We start from the raw sequence: 18,203 nt of genomic DNA on the forward strand, positions 1-18,203 counted from the left end.
CTTGGTAGTAAGTCTGGCTTTCATGGCATAGTTAAAGATTGATCTAGTTTTGCTTTAACTTCCCATCTGACCATGTGCTGTTTATCTAGTTTACTGTGTAGCTCACAGAAAGATAGAGGGTCCCTATATCTTGTATAAATATTATTTCTTAGGGAAGTTTTTATGACATCTCCAAACTCATCCACAATCTAAATTTGGCCCTTCTTCTTGTCTTCTCTTTTAGCATCCTATTCTTTTTCATAACAGGTTTTAATTAAATAGTTTTTAAATATATTTGTATTACTATTATAATTTAACAAATACAGAGTCTATATATATACCTAATACCTAAAACAACCCCTGTCACTTATTAGGAGCTAAACAATATGGTGATTGAATGAATGGTTAGTATTGGATTTTATAGTTTGAAGGCATAAATTTATATTGCTGGTAGACATGGATAAATATTCATTTAACTAATTATATTGCACATATACTAAAAGACCTTTGGACACATTGAGTGGATACATGTTCATGTTTTAGAACAGTTGAGGTCTTAGATAATGTACTTGAGTTAAAACTATAGTCTTAGGAAGTTTGTGTCACATTGCTACATGCCCATGGATTATTAATTAATTGTGTATAGGGAACCCAGTCCTGTAATTGACTTGGTATTTCTTTGGGAATACTGCCTTTCAGATTAAACATTTCATTAAAAACCGTTTGATTTGGTGATTTTTGTATTTAAATGTCATGTTTCATTATCCAATTAAATACTTAATATATTTTCTTCATATAGCTCTACATATTTCATAATACTCTTAAATTTTGCTTTTGGTGAAATTAGGTTTGCAAATATGCTTAGATTCAGTGCTTAAAATAACTAGAACTGGGTGTGTACTCATTTGGTCAGCTAACATTTATTTAGTACTATCTTCCACATTGCTTATATATATTGAGAAAAGGAAGAATTATTTCTATTCTTCTAAAGTTTAGTTTATGTTTATGCTCTATCATGGTATATTTTATTTACCATTAACAAAAGATAATCTGTTCTGTTATGCGTTTATTTTATAGATGCTCCGGAGGTTTCAGTAACAGGCTACGATGGAAATTGGTTTGTAGGAAGAAAAGGTGTTAATCTGAAGTGTAATGCTGATGCAAATCCACCACCCTTCAAATCTGTGTGGAGCAGGTAATAATATTAGATATTTCTAAAGAGAATTTATTTAAAAGTGAGAAGTATTATAAAATTCATAAAGTTGTTTTTTATCTATGTATGCAATAGTAGTTGTTGAAAGTTAAATGAAGGGTTTCTTTTTTTTTTTTTAATCACTGTGTGGTTGCCTCTCACTCACGCCCCCACACGCCCCCAGCTGGGGACCTGACGTGCAACCCAGTTATGTGCCCCGACTGGGAATCGAACCAGCGACACTTGGCTCGCAGGCCGACACTCAATCCACTGAGCCATAGCAGCCAGGGCTGAAATGAAGGGTTTCTGAGTGTTCTGTTCCACTTCTCTTTGCCTTCTTATCCCCACAATCCTGTTCCTTAGAAACAACTTCAGTCATTTTAGCAGTTCCTTCTGGTAGTTACTAATATTATAGGTCTTAAACTGCTGCTTCTTGATTTACTAATTTTTAACACTATTCACTTCTTGTTATGTTTGATAAAATTTTAATTTTATATCTATCTCTTCACACATGAATATACCCATATACATATTCCTATTTTTTATAGACCCAATGAGGTTAAGCTACTTTAATTAAATTCTATAATTGTTGTTTGCCTCTTTTCTAAAAATTTTATTTATTTATTTAATTTTTGGTTTTTCAATTACAGTTGTCCCATTTTTCCCCCATTTCTCTCCCCCACCCAGCCCACCCCCTCTCCCGCAATCATATCCCTCCCCGTTGTCCATGTCCATGAGTCATTTATACGGGTTCTTTGACTAAACCCTTCCCTTACTTATCCCCCTTCTCTCCCTCCCCCCTCCCCCCTATTGACTGCTATTCTGCTCTTTGTTCTATTTAGTTCGTTTGTGTTGTTCTTTAGTTTCCTGTATTAGGTGATATCATATGGTGTTTTTCTTTCTTTGGCTGGCTTATTTCACTAAGCATAATTCTCTCTAGATGTTGTTTGCCTCTTAATGAGAGGTAGATATTATTTTTTGAGAGCTAAGTAGTTTGCTGGAATTCTGTTTTCTTTCATCTAAAGCTGTTGTCCCTGAGGCAAATAATTGCTTGTTTTTACTGTTGTAGCTTACTATCTGAATATCCTTAATTCTCTTTAATTATGAAATTTCAACTGTTATACTAAGGTTTTCATTCAGATTTCTCAATATTTAGGGGCCCCTTCAATATAGAGAGCTGTATTTATCAACTGTGGATAATTTTCTTATTTTTTTTATTCCCCCCCCCCTTTTTTTTTTCTATTTGCTCTTACTAGAACTTATATTTCGTCGTCGTCGGCAGCCGTCCGTCTCGAGAGACGATGGTGTAGCTTCTTAAGAGTCTATCTGCACCGCCGAGAATGGCTGTGCAGTCCGACTCGGGAGTGACATGGTATCTGTCTCCTCCCGTGTTGAATCGACATCATGCGATGACGCTGAAGCTACAGAGCCTGGGCAGGGTGATATGGAGGGTCTGCTGTTGCCCATGCAGCAGACCCCCCCTCTCTTCGCAGCTGAAGGGTCCAAGGGAAAGACGGAGTCGATACAGCTTGGGTTCAGGTGCACCGCAGGAGTTGCCAGTGTTGACTACAACGTCAAACCGCCTTAGGGACTCCGGCTCCGGATTTTCTGTCGGGGTTTACTCCCTTAGCCTTTCCCCTGAAGAGGTATGCCGCAAGGCAGCGGAGGTTTTTTGGAGTCAGAGTTTTCCTTCTCTGATGTACCCTGACTGGAAGATCGAACCAGCGACACTTAGCTCGCAGGCCGACGCTCAATCCACTGAGCTAAACCAGCCAGGGCCAGAACTTATATTTATTGCTTACTAAATATCCTTTCTTATTTTCAAATAATTTTATTGTTCTTTCTAGGAGATTTGTTTCATTTTTCCCCCCTTGATTAAAAATATTAGAGCATACTTTTATTTTCTAAGAGCATTTCCTTATTCTCTGTTCATTTTCAAAGCATACTTTTCTTAGTTTATGGACATACAGTATCTTCTTGCTTTTTCCCGGAGGTACCAGTATTCTTTTTTCTGCAGAGACTTTCCCTCCCTGCATATTGTCTCCTATAGTCTCCTTTTTCCTCCTAGTTCTTTTTTTGTTTGTGTTCTGACTTCATTTTGTAGATAATCCCCAATTTTCTCAGTTATCCAGTCATTTAATAGTGACGCATTTAGTTAAAATGCTGAGTGGAAGCTCTTCATAGTGGGAATTACTCATTAGTAGACTATACTCAGAATGATCAGGTAGAGACATGGTCTCTTTTTTCATGGCCATTCAGTTTGTTTATTGAATTAATCTTTATTTTGCCTAAACATAAGTGCCTGGTATCTGTCTAGAGTTGAGAGGAGTCTATTGTTTCGTTTTTTCAACTTTAGTATTCTTATCTCTAACCTTCTGCCTCACTCTGGCCTTTTGCAGTACAGGGAGTTAAGCTCCAAATCTGTCTTGGGTTCTTTGGACCTAATTGGCTGCTTTCTCATCCATATGCCTCCTGTAAACACTTCTTCAGCCTAAAGCAGAGCGTTTCAACCTGGCACTGTTGATATTTTGGGCTGGAAAAATGTTTTTTGTTGGAGGCAGTTCTGTGAATTATAGTATGTTTAGTAGCATTCCTACCCTGGCTGGTTTGGCTCAGTGGATTGAGCGTCGGCCTGCGAGCTAAGTGTCGCTGGTTCGATCTTCCAGTCAGGGCACATCAGAGAAGGAAAACTCTGACTCCAAAACACCTCCGCTGCCTTGCGGCATACCTCTTCAGGGGAAAGGCTAAGGGAGTAAACCCCGACAGAAAATCCAGAGCCGGAGTCCCTAAGGCGGTTTGACATTGTAGTCAACACCGGCAACTCCTGCAGCGCACCTGAAGCCAAGCTGTATTGACTCCGTCTTTCCCTTGGACCCTTCAGCTGCGAAGAGAGGGGGGGTCTGCTGCATGGGCAACAGCAGACCCTCCATATCACCCTGCCCAGGCTCTGTAGCTTCAGCTTCACTGGAGAGGACACTCCAGCATCATCGCAAGATGTCGATTCAACACGGGAGGAGACAGATACCGTGTCACTCCCGAGTCGGACTGCACAGCCATTCTCGGCGGTGCAGATAGACTCTTAAGAAGCTACACCATCGTCTCTCGAGATGGACGGCTGCCGACGACGACGAGTAGCATTCCTGACTTCTAATCTCTAGAGCCAGTAGTGCCTCACCTTCCACTTCTGGTCTCCTCCCATGGGCACTCCCGTTGCTACTACTGAAAATGTCTTCAGATGTGCTGATGTCCGCTGGAGACAAAAATCATTTCTAATTGAGAAACACTGGCCTAAAGCATATATTTTTCTCTCCTTCTGTTGTCTTCTAAAAGTTTCTTGAGACATCTTATCTGATGAAGTCTAGCTCCTGTTCTCTTTCTCCTCATAGGTATTTAATAGCTTTAATTTTTTTACTCTTGTTTGAGGTGGAATTTTGTGAGAGCAAGGAAACAGTATATTTGGTCAATCTGTTTCCTTTAAGCAAAGATACAGTTTTAGAAGTAGGAAAACCCTTTTCATTTACATAGTCTTAAATGTGGGAAACAGTCATTGGTTAAGATGTGTGATAGGGTATTTCTAAAAGTCATACAATTCTGGATTCTCATCCTAGTGTCTGTGCTTGGAGATGTCTTTTTTGAGAAAGTCATAATACTTAATGAGCTTTTGTGAGGGTAGAGACAGTGAATATAAATTATGTAACATGGGTACAAGACCATAGAAGGTGCTCAGAATGTCATTTATTGGGAGTTCAATGTGATATTTAGATTTTTCTGACTGTGGTTGATTTGAATAAACAATTTAAAGGATTATAAGACATTTTTTATAATTCTCAGAATTAAAGGGATTGGAATTTGAGGCCCAAAGTAGAGATAGTTGGAAAAAGATAGTTTATACTTATTCTTATCCTCTTAGAAAAAGAACTTACCTTTTGAAAATAGTTGTTTCTAAAAATGTTCTCTTAAGAAGGAAGTTGGGTGTTTTTGAATTTGAACCATTAGGCTTTTACCTTTATTCTTCATTGCTAAATTAAAGTACTGGCAACTGTAAAAGTTTTTACTGATTGGTCTTCTACCTACTACCCTTGAGATCACAGAATGAAATCATCCCTCCCACTTTCCCATGTTGATTTGCTTCATTCTACCATTTTATTATTCTTTGTTTTTATTTTCTTTGTAATTAGTTGTTGGTCTCCTATGCATTTCAATCATTGAAAGCAAGGATCAAATCTTATTTAGCTTTGCTTCTCAGCAACACCAGCAGAGGAGAGAGTAAGGTAAATGTTGGATGGCTGAGTTGAAGGAGTGAAGAAACATTTTGAAGATCTACATAACTCAAACTATAGTAATTAAGTGCCTGGGTTTACTTGATTTTTATCCTCTAATCTTAAGAAAAAATAACCTATGACCTTTAAAATCAGTTTGAAAATAAAGACCTATTGGTGAGCCTTTTTTGTACCCTAAGGATGGAAAAATGATGTGTAACAGTATACTTAATTTCATTGCAATAAATGACTTTATAGTTCTTATAGTGAGATTTTATTCCCATTGTGGTCTATAGTAATATAATACACCGCTATAGGAAGGACCTCTTAGTATAGGCATCATTTAAAAAGAGTTACATATTGATACCAAACAGTGTCTTGGTTTTTATTATCACATGTATCCACCTTATAAATGAAATTATTTTATAAGAGGACCCTTCTTAGCGGTTTAGAAACTAACCATCTTTTGATGGGACACAGTAAGACTTGTTCTGCATTAAATGGTGCCTTTTAAATATGTTATAGAAAGTACTAAAATATATCTTGTACTTAAATGACTTTTCATTTAGAAAATTGTAGATGTATGTCTAATTCACAGATAATTGTTTTGATTCCTTTGATGATATGAGTATGTCTGTAAATAATATATTTTTCTAACTTTTCAGTTTTCTGAATATAATTCTTTAAAATCACATAATTTTATTTCTCTCCTTTCCTCCCACTCTTAATTTGTTAACATAGGTACACTTGCATGAATTGATATTTTGAAAGAATTTTTAGTGGACTTTATTAGTTCAACTTTATTAAAATGAAAATTTACAATTTAGTACAAGCTTCATTTCATAGTGAATTTTACCCATAGAATGCTGGTTCTTTCACTAACATTGCAAAAGTTAATATCATATTTAAATAGCTATCAATGAATAGAGACTGAGGATATATAAAGTAACTTCATGGTTTTTCAAATCTAGGTTGGATGGACAGTGGCCTGATGGCTTATTGGCTTCAGACAATACTCTTCATTTTGTCCATCCACTGACTTTCAATTATTCTGGTGTTTATGTCTGTAAAGTGACCAATTCCCTTGGTCAAAGAAGTGATCAAAAGGTCATCTACATTTCAGGTAAGTTACTATCTACTTGCAAAATGCGTTATTTGAATTACTCCTATAATGACAATCATAACAACACTGTGTGTGATCATGATAGTAATTTATACTTCTGCAGATATAGGTTCCTCAGTCTGAGATTTTACAAATAATCTAAAAGGTCTGATAAAGTAACCCCATATAAAATACATGTGTCAAATGTCATTTCTTTAAAAAAATGTCAAAATGCCTATGCAACAATTCGATGTACATTTTAAGACCTATACACATAGTTAAATTTACAGTTAAACAGTATTAAATTTCATACTTTTTATGTAGTGTGTGCCTTTCTTGGTTCTTTTGTCTTGACACCAGGAACAAGCACTGGTTTTTTTGTTTGTATGTTTTGGTGGCTTCCATGCACACTAGTGTCTGACAAAATAGGATATCAACTTTGATGATCTGGCTTATTAAATAATATTGTCACTCAATATGTTACTATACCATATTAGATTACCAGGAGGTGAAGCAGGAATGCTACTGAAAATATTTTAATGAAATAAAATTTAAGATGTCTTTTATTGTTAGTCTTTAAACCACTAGAAACTTAGATTTTTCATATTCCACTTGTTTCACTGTGAAAGTTTTTTGTTAATTTGACAGTATAAATTTGAAATATTCACCAAATATAGTTAGCACTAAGAATATATTGTATCCTGGGTGTGGCTATAAATAATAAATTATTGGCGGAATTCTTAGTATATGAATTATATAAACTGTTTTGAGCATCTCCTATAAGAATGCAGCAGTTTTCATGTCTACACATGGAAAATTAAAGACAAGAGGAAGAGAAACCTTGAGAAATGCAGGTTTGTATGATAATTCTGTAAGAGATAGTTAAGATTTTCATTTCTGTCCCAATCTAAAACTAAATCAATTAGAGATTTTAGAGAAATTTTAACTTTGCTTTTATATTATATGATCACCAAGTCTAAGAAAAGCCTCCCATAGTATTATTTGTCACAGTTTGTAGTTGTATGCATGTTCACTTTACTTACCACGTAGTTAAAGCCCGGCAGATGATAGGGACCCTTTTTTTTCTTTTTTTGGCATGAATCTCAAAAGAAGCTTAGAGCTATATACATCCATAGCTATCTTCTTCTTCCAGCAATAGTGCTTGGGTGGAAATATAAATGAGATTAAATATTAGTATGCTAGTCTCCCTTTCTTCACTTAGAGGTTTTTTATTTAAAGGCAAGAAAAAAGAATCTTCAAGGCACAGGAAAAGCATATTTAAAATGTACTTTTCCAAGGACTGCTTGCTTTTTGTTTTTGTTGTACAAAGTTTGATGTGAAATATTACTTGTAAATCTTAGACTTAGTGTGCTATAATTATGTAATCATTTAACTATTAAGGTTCTATTTGGGCATTCTTATATATACACTGATGACAGTGATGATATCCTAAATTCATATCTTTTGGCATTCTGGATCTACTTCCTAGTAGTCCTGACTTGTGTACCCAACTACCTATTAATGATTATTAATCCTGTGTAGAAGTATAAATGGGCATTTACAACTTAACATTCAGAACTGAAGTCCTGATCTCTTTCCAGCCCATTGCCACCAATAGTCTCTTCCTCCAGTAGTCTTCTTCCTGATTCTTGATACTTGTCCTTGATTTCATTTTTTTTCTCATATCTCACTCAACCCATCAACAGATCATTGTCAGCTCTCTTATTACGTTGTATACAGAATCTTACCAATTCTCCACTTCTAATATTCTGATCCAAGCCATCAGCAACTCTTAAGATTAGAACAGTCATTTAATCTTTCTACTTTTAATCTGTCATCAAATCAGCAGCCTGGATGGTCTTTTTTAAGGGCATGTCAGATCATGCTGCTGCTCTCTTAACCCTGCCATGGACTTTCAATTTTATCCACAATACAAGCAAAATCTTTACAATGACCTATAAGACTCTGGACATGTTCTGGCCCTAGATTATCTCTTTGACCTCATTCCTTATTGTAACCCTTGCTCACTTGGCTTCAGTCACAGTGGCCTCGTTGCTGTTCTTTGAAAACAACGGGCACATTTTTACCTCAGAATCTTTGCACTTGTTTGCACTGCCTTGAATGCTCTTCCAGTATCCTCATAGCCCTTTTTTTCACTTCCTTTGGATCTTTACTCAAATTTATCTTCACAATTATTGTAAAATTGAAACTTTCTTCTTATCTCTTGACAAGTTTGTCTTCCTTCTCTGCCTTATTCTTTACAGTACTTTTTGCCATGTGACATACTATGTATTTTATATATATGCTTGTCTCTTTTTTACCCCAACTAGTACATAAGTCCTAAGAGGGCACGATTTTTGTCTGCTTTAATCACTACTATATTCCCATCATTTGCCATAATGTTTAGCACATGGTAGTTGTTCAGTGAACTTTTTTTCACATGCTTGGAAAAATTTGAGAGGAAAGCAATCAGGAAAGAATTAAAGATCCAGAATCTTAATTTTATGTAACTATTTTTTTGACAATGTAACTGGTAATAAACATTACAAATTATTTGATCATTCTCTACTAAGTCTTCTAAGAGGGGAAATCATTTTGAGTAACTAGGAAAAATCACAGTTAATTGCCACTAAGGACTTAATAAAAAAATTAATTACATGAGATGGTTTTTCTCAAGTAATCATCAGGAATTATACTTTACAATTAGACTATCCAGTGTTAAATGCAGTAAAGTATGTTGAGTTTATTTAAGTCTTCTAAGAGCGTCTTGACCAGATAGGTGACTCAGTTGGTTGGAGCATTGTCCCATTCACCTAAAGGTAGTGGGTTTGATCCCCAGTCAGGAGGCAACCAATCATTGTTTCTGTCTCTCTCTCTCTCTCTCTCTCTCTCTCTCTCTCTCTCTCTTTCCCTCCTTTTCCCCCTTTTTCTCTAAAATCAATAAACATATATCCTCGGGTGAGGATTAAAATTAATCCTCTAAGAGCTTCTTGGTGTATATCAAATATCCTAGATAAAATATTGACTTTCCAAAATGACTAATAAAGTCTAGTAGGCTTTTATGGGACTTGAAAGGTCATAATTCACACAGAGCAAATCATCAAACAGTTCATCTTTTTCACTGGAAAAATTTTTACCTCTGTATTAAAATTGATATTTATAATTTTCAGAAATGATTATTTAAAATATTAAAGGCCTCCAGTCATAAGACATTCCTTTAATAAATATTTTCGAGAGAAATTGTTCATAATTTTATTAGACATTTCCCACATTGGTAAGCGTGAGATTTTAGACAAGAGGTGACTGATTCAAGACTTCAGTATTCAACTTCAGTTCTTCCTCATGAGAGACAACGGCTCTTTGTCCCATACTGACTGACTGCTGGGAATTGTATGTTTCTAATTGCTTTTGGTGTGTATTTTTTCCCTGATACCTCTTACTTCTCTTTGAAGATAGAAATGTAAATTTTTATATACCACTTAAATTCTCTAATGGCTAACACTGAAAGTATATTTCTATGCAAGTCTTGAATTTCAAATTTTACTTAAGAATCCACATTCTCAGCAATCCTTAAACTTTGTTCACTTAAACAATTCATATAAAGTCTAAAAGAAAAAGAAATCAATTAAATTTTTTAGCATAGTAATTATTATGCTAAAATATACTTTATAGCTACAGAGGCCTTACTGGACTGTTTGTTCTCCTATTTGGCAGAACTCATTTATTTCAAAATTAAATTTACCAAGTTCTTCATTTAGGTGTGGAGAGATTAGTCTACTAGTTCATTGAAATTGTTATGTACTCATTTATCATACGTTGAGCAAAGAATGTCAAAAAGTAATGTCTGACTGAAAAACAAAGTGTTATTGGGAAGGATTTTAAATCATGATATATAAGTACTTATTGGTGATTGCAAAATGCTAGTCTTCCTGCCTCCTTTCATGAATTGTGACTTTTACTATAATTATCTTGGAGGAAGATACGAATAAATGTCATATGCATTGTCCATGTCCGTTGCTTAAAAACACAAAATAATAAAGTATCAACACTAGTTCCACTTTTATGCAATCATACTAATAGCTAGGTTATACTGTTTTTACACTGGTTGAGGGGGGGATGGTAAGCTAAAAGAATTGATAGAACCACTGACAAAATTAAATAAGATTTTTAAATAGGTATTTTCGGGGCACATTTTTTTTTAGTTAGGTTTTTCTGAAAGCTATAATTTGTTAATTCTGAAATAGATATCCATGTATGTTTGTGTAAAGAACATTGCAGGTAGAAATGGTAAATATCAGTGATAGTTGGGTTTTTTTTAGGATACTTGACAAAAATATTGTTATATATCCTATATTTGGTGAGAGCTCTGGTATATGCACTAATGATAGCTCATTAGAGCTATCAAAACCTCTTTAAATTTATGTGCACAAAAATGTGTGAATTATAAATAATTAAGAGATTTGTACTTTCGTTTTAACATGTTAATGCTAGTTTACTGTAATACTTTTTCTTTGGAAATCATTGTAAAGATGACATTTAATACTTAAAACTTGACTTTTTCATTAGATCTCCCTCCTCAGAAAATACATGAGTTGTCTTACAGATGATTAATTTTTAGTTAATTTCTTTAGTAGCTGGTTCTGTGAAGTTGGATTATATGAGGCTTTACTACTTTAATAGTAGAAATAATCCTGCAATTTCACAATTTTTTGAAGATTAAATTTGTTAAACTAGTAAATATATTCTCATAAATTAAAACTTCTTTGATTCACTTACATATATGATACCTATTATTCACTTCAAGGTACTTGACAGGATTGCCTGGTATGTTGGTTTACACTCATAGGAAATTAGTTATATTGTACTTTCAATTTTATACTATACTTGCTAAATTTTTACCACATTCTATACATATGGCATTCCGTGATGAAACCTGTTTCAGTAAGTATTTTTCTTTAGCTTATAATTTTAGAGTAACTTACCCCATGTAGATTTAGTATTTTTCTAACAATCATTTTTTAAAAGCTCTCAGTACCACTCATTTAAAAATTAATTAGAGGAGATTATCATTGGGTCATTTATTTTTATCAATGAAGAAATTTAATATTTTTTTATATCATCCTTTCTTCAAACTCTAGCGTTTTGTATAACATGACCTATAAACGCCACCTAATTGATAATTAACCAATCTTTAATTTTTACTGTTTATGTTTAGTTGCTTTTTAATATTAATGGCTATTTTCTCTGAACTCTAATGGCAGTACACAGGATCATTTGCATCTAATATTTAAGTATTATTAGAATGTTCTCTCTAAAATATTAGCTACTCTTTTTGATACTCCATTCTGTAGCAGTGTGACATTAAATTTTACAGATATAGTTAAGTCCCTCAATTTCCTAAATGTTGAGATATTTTACCCATGGGGTATAAACATGATAATGACATTTTTATAACATTTTATAGCATACCTATTTTTCCTTTTTCTTTGTCTATTAGTTCCATTGATAATAGCTCATTTGGCTAATACAGTTTAAATATGCTTTTTATTTTTTTAATTACTAAATAATGGTATGTACTATATATGTCCTTTTAAAAAATTGAGTTCTCTTTATTTAAGGAAAATATTTTTGAGAGAATTATTAAACCAACAGCTTATACTATGACCACTTAACAAGATTCTATAGTTTTTCATTCTTTTATAGATAAGTTCAGATCTTACAAAAATAAACTATATTAAGTTAAATAGATATTAAACATACTTTAATTTTTTTTCATTCTTTTATTTTCTTGTGCTACTGGCTAAAAAATGTACATTTGAATTATTTGATTTAATTTTTGGTATAATTCTTAAGCCAGCTTTATATAGGACACTAAAGTAATGCTCTTCATTAAAAACAAAACAAAAATTTCTTTGAGTACCATATTACACTTAAACATGAATGGAATAATTTAGGATTTACACCATATATAGTTTTTTAATTCCTTCTACTTTATTGGTAATTGACTGTCAGTTACATAAAAAATATATGTGTCATTATATTCTAATCTTAAATTAAGAATGAAAAACTATTGTTACTATAAATATATATATTAACTGTGCTGTCTTTTCAACTTGCTGCTGAATCAGCCCTCATTGACATTCTTTACCTTTCTGTGTCTTGTCTATCTTTACTGTTTCCGTTAGATCCTCCTCCTACTACTACCATCCTTCAGCCTACAGTTCAGTGGCATCCCTCAACTGCTGACATCGAAGATCTAACAAAAGAAGTTAAAAAATTGCCTTTTCCATTATCAACTTTGGCAACAATTAAGGATGACACAATTGGCACAATCATTGCTAGTGTAGTGGGTGGGGCTCTCTTCGTAATACTTGTAAGTGTTTTGGCTGGAATATTCTGCTATAGGAGAAGACGGACGTTTCGTGGAGACTATTTTGCCAAGAACTACATTCCACCATCAGATATGCAAAAAGAATCTCAAATAGATGTCCTTCAGCAAGATGAGCTTGATTCTTACCCAGACAGTGTTAAAAAAGAAAACAAAAATCCGGTGAACAATCTAATACGGAAAGACTATTTAGAAGAGCCTGAAAAAACACAATGGAACAATGTAGAAAATCTCAGTAGGTTTGAAAGACCAATGGATTATTATGAAGATCTAAAAATGGGAATGCAGTTCGTCAGTGATGAACATTATGATGAAAATGAAGATGATTTAGTTTCACATGTAGATGGTTCCGTAATTTCTAGGAGGGAGTGGTATGTTTAGCAACCACTAAATGTGACTTAACTATGTACAATGTTTCATTCATACTAGTTGATCATTTTCAGATTGTTCATACTTTTTTTTGAGGAAGAATAAGCTTTCACCTTGATTTTTCAAGCTTGCTTTTTATATTCTAATTTGACAGATGAAAATGTAAAATCTGGGTTCAGTGTATCTGAGCTGCTTTACAATTTTTTTCAATGCTGTACTACTGTCTCAAGATTTAAATTTTAATGCAGAGTACTTTATTGGTCTGAGGCACACAGGTAAGAAGAAATGTCAACATTAAATATATGACTTTTTTGGTAAAAAATTTAAAATAAGGGAAACTACCCTGGCATTGTGTATTAAATGTTTACCTAAGATTATAATCTCAATTATAATGTTTGTTAAATATACCTCTCAAAATTTATCACCACTAAATGATTCTATATCGTAATTGACTAATTCAAGAAATGTTTATTTGTATTTTTAGTATACAAAAAAATTCATTCTAATGAAACAGCTTTCCTTTCAAATATTATTTTCTAACTTTCTCTACAAATGGAATCTTTACCTCTGCATTTTATTGAGCCTTGCCATAATTACTGTAGAGTGGCTTTTCAAAGATATTTTGTTGCACTAAAACTGTGGTAGTAAACTCAGTGAACCTGATGTGTGGAAGAGCATAATTAGCTGCTCGATATTTTTGGCCAGACTACATACAAGAGTAATAAAACATGCCTTTTAAGCATCATAATTATTACAGTGTTTTTCATCTCTGGAGGGCATCTTATGTAGTTATGTGAACATGGATTTTGGTACAGTAAGTGGTAGTTTTGTTTCTGATGCTTTATGTCCTAAATATAAGAATAATAATGAAAATATGGTACGCAGTTTAGTACAGAAGGGGCATTTCAGTATATGGATAAACATGGGAAAACTGGCATTGGAATGCCAGTTTTAATGCTGAGATGTTTCAGCCTAGAATCTATACAAAGAATTTTCTAGACCATGTTGTTTTAGCCATTTAATATTGATGTTGCTTAAACGGGTAATTATACCAAAAAAAAAAAAAAATTAGATAAACTTGGAAACTTGAGATTTAACAAGAAAAATCTGAATTATAAAACCAGTTACTAACACTTGCTGATGGATATTGGCAAACCATCCTCCTTTTCCTCCTTAATGTATGTATATGTTTCAAAATTTTTGTTTTACCAATTAAAACTGGAAACATGAGGGTTTTTGTTTTGTTTCTGTTACATAATTCATTAAGTATATTCCTTCCAGAAATGTATTTTTTGAAAAAAAAATGTTATATAAACCTTCAAATGTGGATTTTCTTTATGAGGTAATTAAATTGCTTCTACTGTGGAGTTCTACAAAATTGTAATAATGACAACTATTTTGAAGCCCAAAGAATATGTTTTTTCTGTTGATGATTCATTTGAATAAAAGACTGTATAGAATTGCCTTAGCTGTTTTGCCAGGGAATTGAAGTGGAAGTTAATAGGAGAATCATAAATTAAATAAATTATTTTGTTAATAAAAAAACAAAGTAGGTACTTTTTTTTTTACCACCCAACTACCCCTCTCTGATCCTTGTCAAAACTTCAAAAAAAAAAAAAATGGTTTATAAGGCAAAGCTTGAACATGTTCAAGAATTTTGCAAATAGTTAAGGCTTCATCTAAATGATTATAACCTAATTTCCTTTATTTTAGCTATCAGTATTTTCTGAAAATTAGAAACCTGTTTCTTTTCCCAAACAAACAGTGTAAAACTGTAATATCAGTTAAGGATACAGTTCAGTTCACTTATATCTTATTAAAAATACCTGGTTTTCGATGTTAACCACTAATATACAGATATTAAGTTTCTTTGTCTAAGTCATTGGAAGAAAACTTTCTTGATAATACTTTGTGATTGAAGTGACTTTTTTTATTTATTTAAGAATCAGCAATGATACGGCCACAAAAAACATGAGTCTTAATTTTCTTAACATGAATGATATAAATTTGTGGCATTTTTGAACAAATTTCATCTTCAGAACAATACTTTGTAATACTATAATATGTTAATCTGAGCAATCACATTTGCAATATTGTATTAATCTCAATTTGAGTATAGTCTGAAGGAAATTAGCAATGTATTTCATGAACTATATTTCAAAAATAAAAATGATCTACTTAGTATGAACTTCCTTTTATGTTGCGGCCATTGTACAGTTAGGACTTTTGTCTGTTTATTTTTGGCTGGAGAGGATGAATGGAAAACTGCAAGTGCATATTTGATATATTTCTGTATCCTTAACCATTTGGCAAACTAAAAGATTTCAAAATTTTAAGAATCTGATACTAGTACTTAAGACTTTCTGAAACATTGCACTGTTGTTTATTAGAGCTTTATGTATGTTTACTGTACATAGAGACTTGTTTGTAAACATGAATAGTTGTATGAAATGAACATTTTGTTTAATTTTTGAAGATCAGTGCTGTGCACAGCTAATAGATAAATACATATGAAAATCCTACTCAGAAAAGACGAAAGAATAGTATTGGCCATGTTTATATTTATTTCTTTCATAGTCTAAACTGGTTTTTCATTTTTGTATTAAGTTTAGTTTTTTCTTTCACTGGCTAAAATAGTTCTATAATACAATGGAGATAAGTGCAACTCATTTTCTGCCATTTTTAATAAAACGACATTGAAACATTAATAGGCTAAGGGTTAGTTTTAAAAGTGATGTTTGAAAAGTACTTCGTTAGTGTACAAATTTAATATTTTACCATGTGCCTAAAGGTTTCTATTTGATAAATGTAACATTAAAGAAACCATTAAGGTAGTAAGTTCTTATTCTAAATTGCTTCTGATAGCCATATGTTGGAAAGTTTTATGAAGATAATGTTAGCTAAATGTTTAGCATGGGGGGCTGTAGGAAGTACAATGTAAAGTGCAAAAACTGAGAAAAATGTAGCAATTTTATATGTGAAAACACTTGATTTGAGTTTGATTTTGCTTTTGGTAAATACTGCTAAAACAAAGTATATGAGCAAGTAAGAAATTGTTACAAGTAGAAGTAATCAATGTAAAATACAAGAAAGGAAGTACTCCTATTTTTAATTCAAATAGGGGATTGATTTATAAACCAAGTTATTTATTTTTCTGTTTACTTGCTAATTAGAAATGTATCATCTATATAAAAAGCTTCTTTCTCAAATTTTTGGTATATTGGATTTGGATTGAATTTTAATTTGTAACCACTAAATTTTTTTTCCAAGTTATTTATCAGGTGTTAATTCCAGTAGCCATACAACCAATATTTAAATAAAAGTTTTTTTCAAAAACTCTTTAGAAGCATATTTCTATAACAAGCTTATGGCTCTGTATTACCTTCTGTATCCTCATTATGATATTTGCTGGAGAGAGAGAGAGAGAGAGAGAGAGAGAGAGAGAGAGAGAGAGAGAGAGAGAGAGAGAGAGAGAGAGAGTGTGTGTGTGTGTGTGTGTGTGTGTGTGTGTGTGTGTGTGTGTGTAGCTAGTTTTTCTTCAATCAATTATGTTTTGTGATATTTAGACATCTGTAGCTCCCCAAATAAGACTGTCAAGTTAAGGACACAGTTAAAATTCAGGGAACATCTATGTGGGTATGTTAGCCATTATAAACTTTGCTTTTAATTAATCATTTAATTCCTATAGCATATGTATACATCATGAATACGTTTTCCAGCATCATGAATTATCTTGTCTCTCTAGCTCTAATAATTTTTAAATGCTTTTGCTGGGATTTGCATGTAAATCAAATTTTATAGGTTGACTTTAAATTTGGAATTAAATTTAATAAAATATTTTTAAGTTGGCACTTAGTGTTTTTCACTTACTGCTTATGAGCTACTTTGGTTTGAAATACCAATGTTGCTAATTGTTTGTAATCACCTTCCTATTTTCTGTTTTTGACATTTAAAATTATAATTATTTTTTCTAAACTTTTAAGTTATTTTACAGCAAGCAGCAGTTTTTTAAAAAATAACATTTTGACTAGATTGTTTGCTTTCCTTCTTATACCAATAAAAATTTATGCAGGAAAGAATCTTTAGAATAGTATACACAATATACAACTTCCTGTTTTTTACAGTGCTTTCTATCTTCTTACATTCCAGTGAGCTGTGCTTTCTTTTAAGTTGAATAGTGATAAATTCCCATCAAGGCCTTAAGACCAAACATAGCTTACAAAAGCTTTTGCTTTATGTACCCTTAGGGGTGATTTCTTTTCTTGAGTCTTGGTAATCATTGTCATGTTAGTTTCAATTTAGATGGATAAAACTTGATTTAATTTTGAGATAACTTATTTTACTTTCCTTTCAGTTAATACATGCTTTTCTTTCTTTCTTCTTCTTCTTCTTACTTTTTTTTTTCCCTGGCTGATTACTATGGATGAAGCAGAATGAAAATGACTTTAATAGAATATAAAATATAAACAATCCTAAGACAAGATTAATTCAAGGCCTCATTTGCTTACGTGCATAGTACTTCTATATAGACATGATACCTAATTTTACAGTGTCAGTTATGAGAAATATAGAAAACCAATCTTGATGAGATGGTTTGATTTGAAAGTCAAAGGTAACTAGATAGAGTCCTTTGCCTCCTTTTCTAAAAAGATAAATAAATTTTTATGGAAAATTATACAAAGGTAGGATAGAATAGTAAATTGAACCTCCATGCACCTGCTTAGTTTCTTTTAAATTCCTACCCACATAATCCTTCCTGCCACTTTCATCTAAATTTATCAGTGTGTAGCTCTAAAAGATAACATTAGGAAGAAGTGACCATAGACTCATTATTACACCAAAAAAAAAAAAAAAAATGTGTATCAAGTGTCCAGTGAGTGTTCAGATGTCTAATCACATATTTTTTCAGTTTTA

At 32.7% G+C, this 18,203-nt stretch overlaps 1 protein-coding gene across 1 annotated transcript in view; it reads left to right on the forward strand.

Moving 5' to 3' along the window:
* The window catches only part of NECTIN3 (nectin cell adhesion molecule 3), a 57,312-nt gene extending 40,577 nt beyond the window's left edge, over nt 1-16,735 (forward strand). The window contains exons 4-6 of the mRNA XM_090276391.1: nt 1,057-1,174; nt 6,402-6,553; nt 12,718-16,735. Of these exons, the coding sequence (XP_090132517.1) occupies nt 1,057-1,174; nt 6,402-6,553; nt 12,718-13,301 (854 nt within the window). The 3' untranslated portion in view covers nt 13,302-16,735. The remainder of the gene's footprint in view (nt 1-1,056; nt 1,175-6,401; nt 6,554-12,717) is intronic.
* Nucleotides 16,736-18,203: the final 1,468 nt, after the last annotated feature.

This window comes from Furipterus horrens, unplaced genomic scaffold, assembly GCF_987537825.1.
Source record: "Furipterus horrens unplaced genomic scaffold, mFurHor1.1.pri manual_scaffold_1, whole genome shotgun sequence".
Taxonomy (NCBI): Eukaryota; Metazoa; Chordata; class Mammalia; order Chiroptera; family Furipteridae; genus Furipterus; species Furipterus horrens.